Source organism: Trichechus manatus, unplaced genomic scaffold (genome assembly GCF_000243295.1).
Source record: "Trichechus manatus latirostris isolate Lorelei unplaced genomic scaffold, TriManLat1.0 scaffold00649, whole genome shotgun sequence".
Taxonomy (NCBI): domain Eukaryota; kingdom Metazoa; phylum Chordata; class Mammalia; order Sirenia; family Trichechidae; genus Trichechus; species Trichechus manatus.
The window spans coordinates 15,415-16,446 of record NW_004444585.1 but is presented as its reverse complement, the minus strand read 5'-3'; the positions used below and the strand labels follow the sequence as shown (position 1 = coordinate 16,446).

Genomic DNA, 1,032 nt, shown 5'->3' with positions numbered 1-1,032 from the left:
TCTCAACTCTGTCAGCTCACATCACTGTGGTCTTTTTTTTCTTTGGTCCAACCGTATTTGTCTACACTTGGCCACACCCCAATTCACAGATGGACAAGTTTCTTGCTATTTTTGATGCAGTTCTCACTCCTTTTCTAAACCCAGTCATCTACACATTCAGGAATAAAGAGACGAAGACAGCAATGAAGAGAGTTTTCAGACCACTAGTGATTTTTAGAAAGATCTCATAAATAATATTATAAGGTATTTATCTTGATCATCATTGACCTTAAATTCTTATATTTGACATTTTAGATTAGCTGTTTTAATGCATCGACAATTAATTTGAGTATTACCACACTCATTAAGAATGTTCTTCTTCCCTATGAAGAATGAAGGATTTAGGCAAACAAAATGTTAATTCAAAACTTGTGTTGACTCAGCTGGGGTTGCACAAATATGTACTAATTATAGTCATTTCTTTCTAGCTGGTTTCTTTGCTTCCTTTTTTTCCTCAAGAGTATCAGTTTATTATTGTCTTTTAAATTACCCATATATTTCCTCATAATCTGCTTCTATAGATAACCAAGATGCTCATTATTCACTTGCCATCGTTTATGTTTATTTTTGCCAATAAAGGTATTCATAGCTCATTCAAATTCTTCAGGCCTATTACGAGCCATCATCTTTCTCTTTATGATTTGGAAGATGTAGTTATTTTGTCTCTCAAGAAATTTTGTTCTGTTCAGCTTCTTCTTTAAATAGTTAAAACAATCTGATTTCAGACAAGTACCGGAGGAATACTATTTTCTCCTGTTTCTTTGTGTTCTGCCTCCTACCTCTTTTCTCACTGCTTTCTCTCTTAGATAACTGCCCTCATTATCACTCAATATTTTTCATATTTGTTGTTGTAAACACTTTTGGGAAGAATTTTGAAAGGCCTAAATTAATGAAATCCACTGCTTTCCTTCTGTTCACATACATATGTATATAAATGAATCAGTAATTATTATTCTTTTCATTTAACTGTAGCCTCAAATCATATTTTGCTTA

General features: G+C 32.7%; 1 protein-coding gene across 1 annotated transcript in view; it reads left to right on the top strand.

Moving 5' to 3' along the window:
* Window positions 1–414, top strand: part of LOC101347235 (olfactory receptor 4F3/4F16/4F29-like) — a 1,367-nt gene extending 953 nt beyond the window's left edge. Inside the window, exon 2 of the mRNA XM_023725875.1 lies at window positions 16–414. Within this exon, the coding sequence (XP_023581643.1) occupies window positions 16–230 (215 nt within the window). The 3' untranslated portion in view covers window positions 231–414. The remainder of the gene's footprint in view (window positions 1–15) is intronic.
* Window positions 415–1,032: the final 618 nt, after the last annotated feature.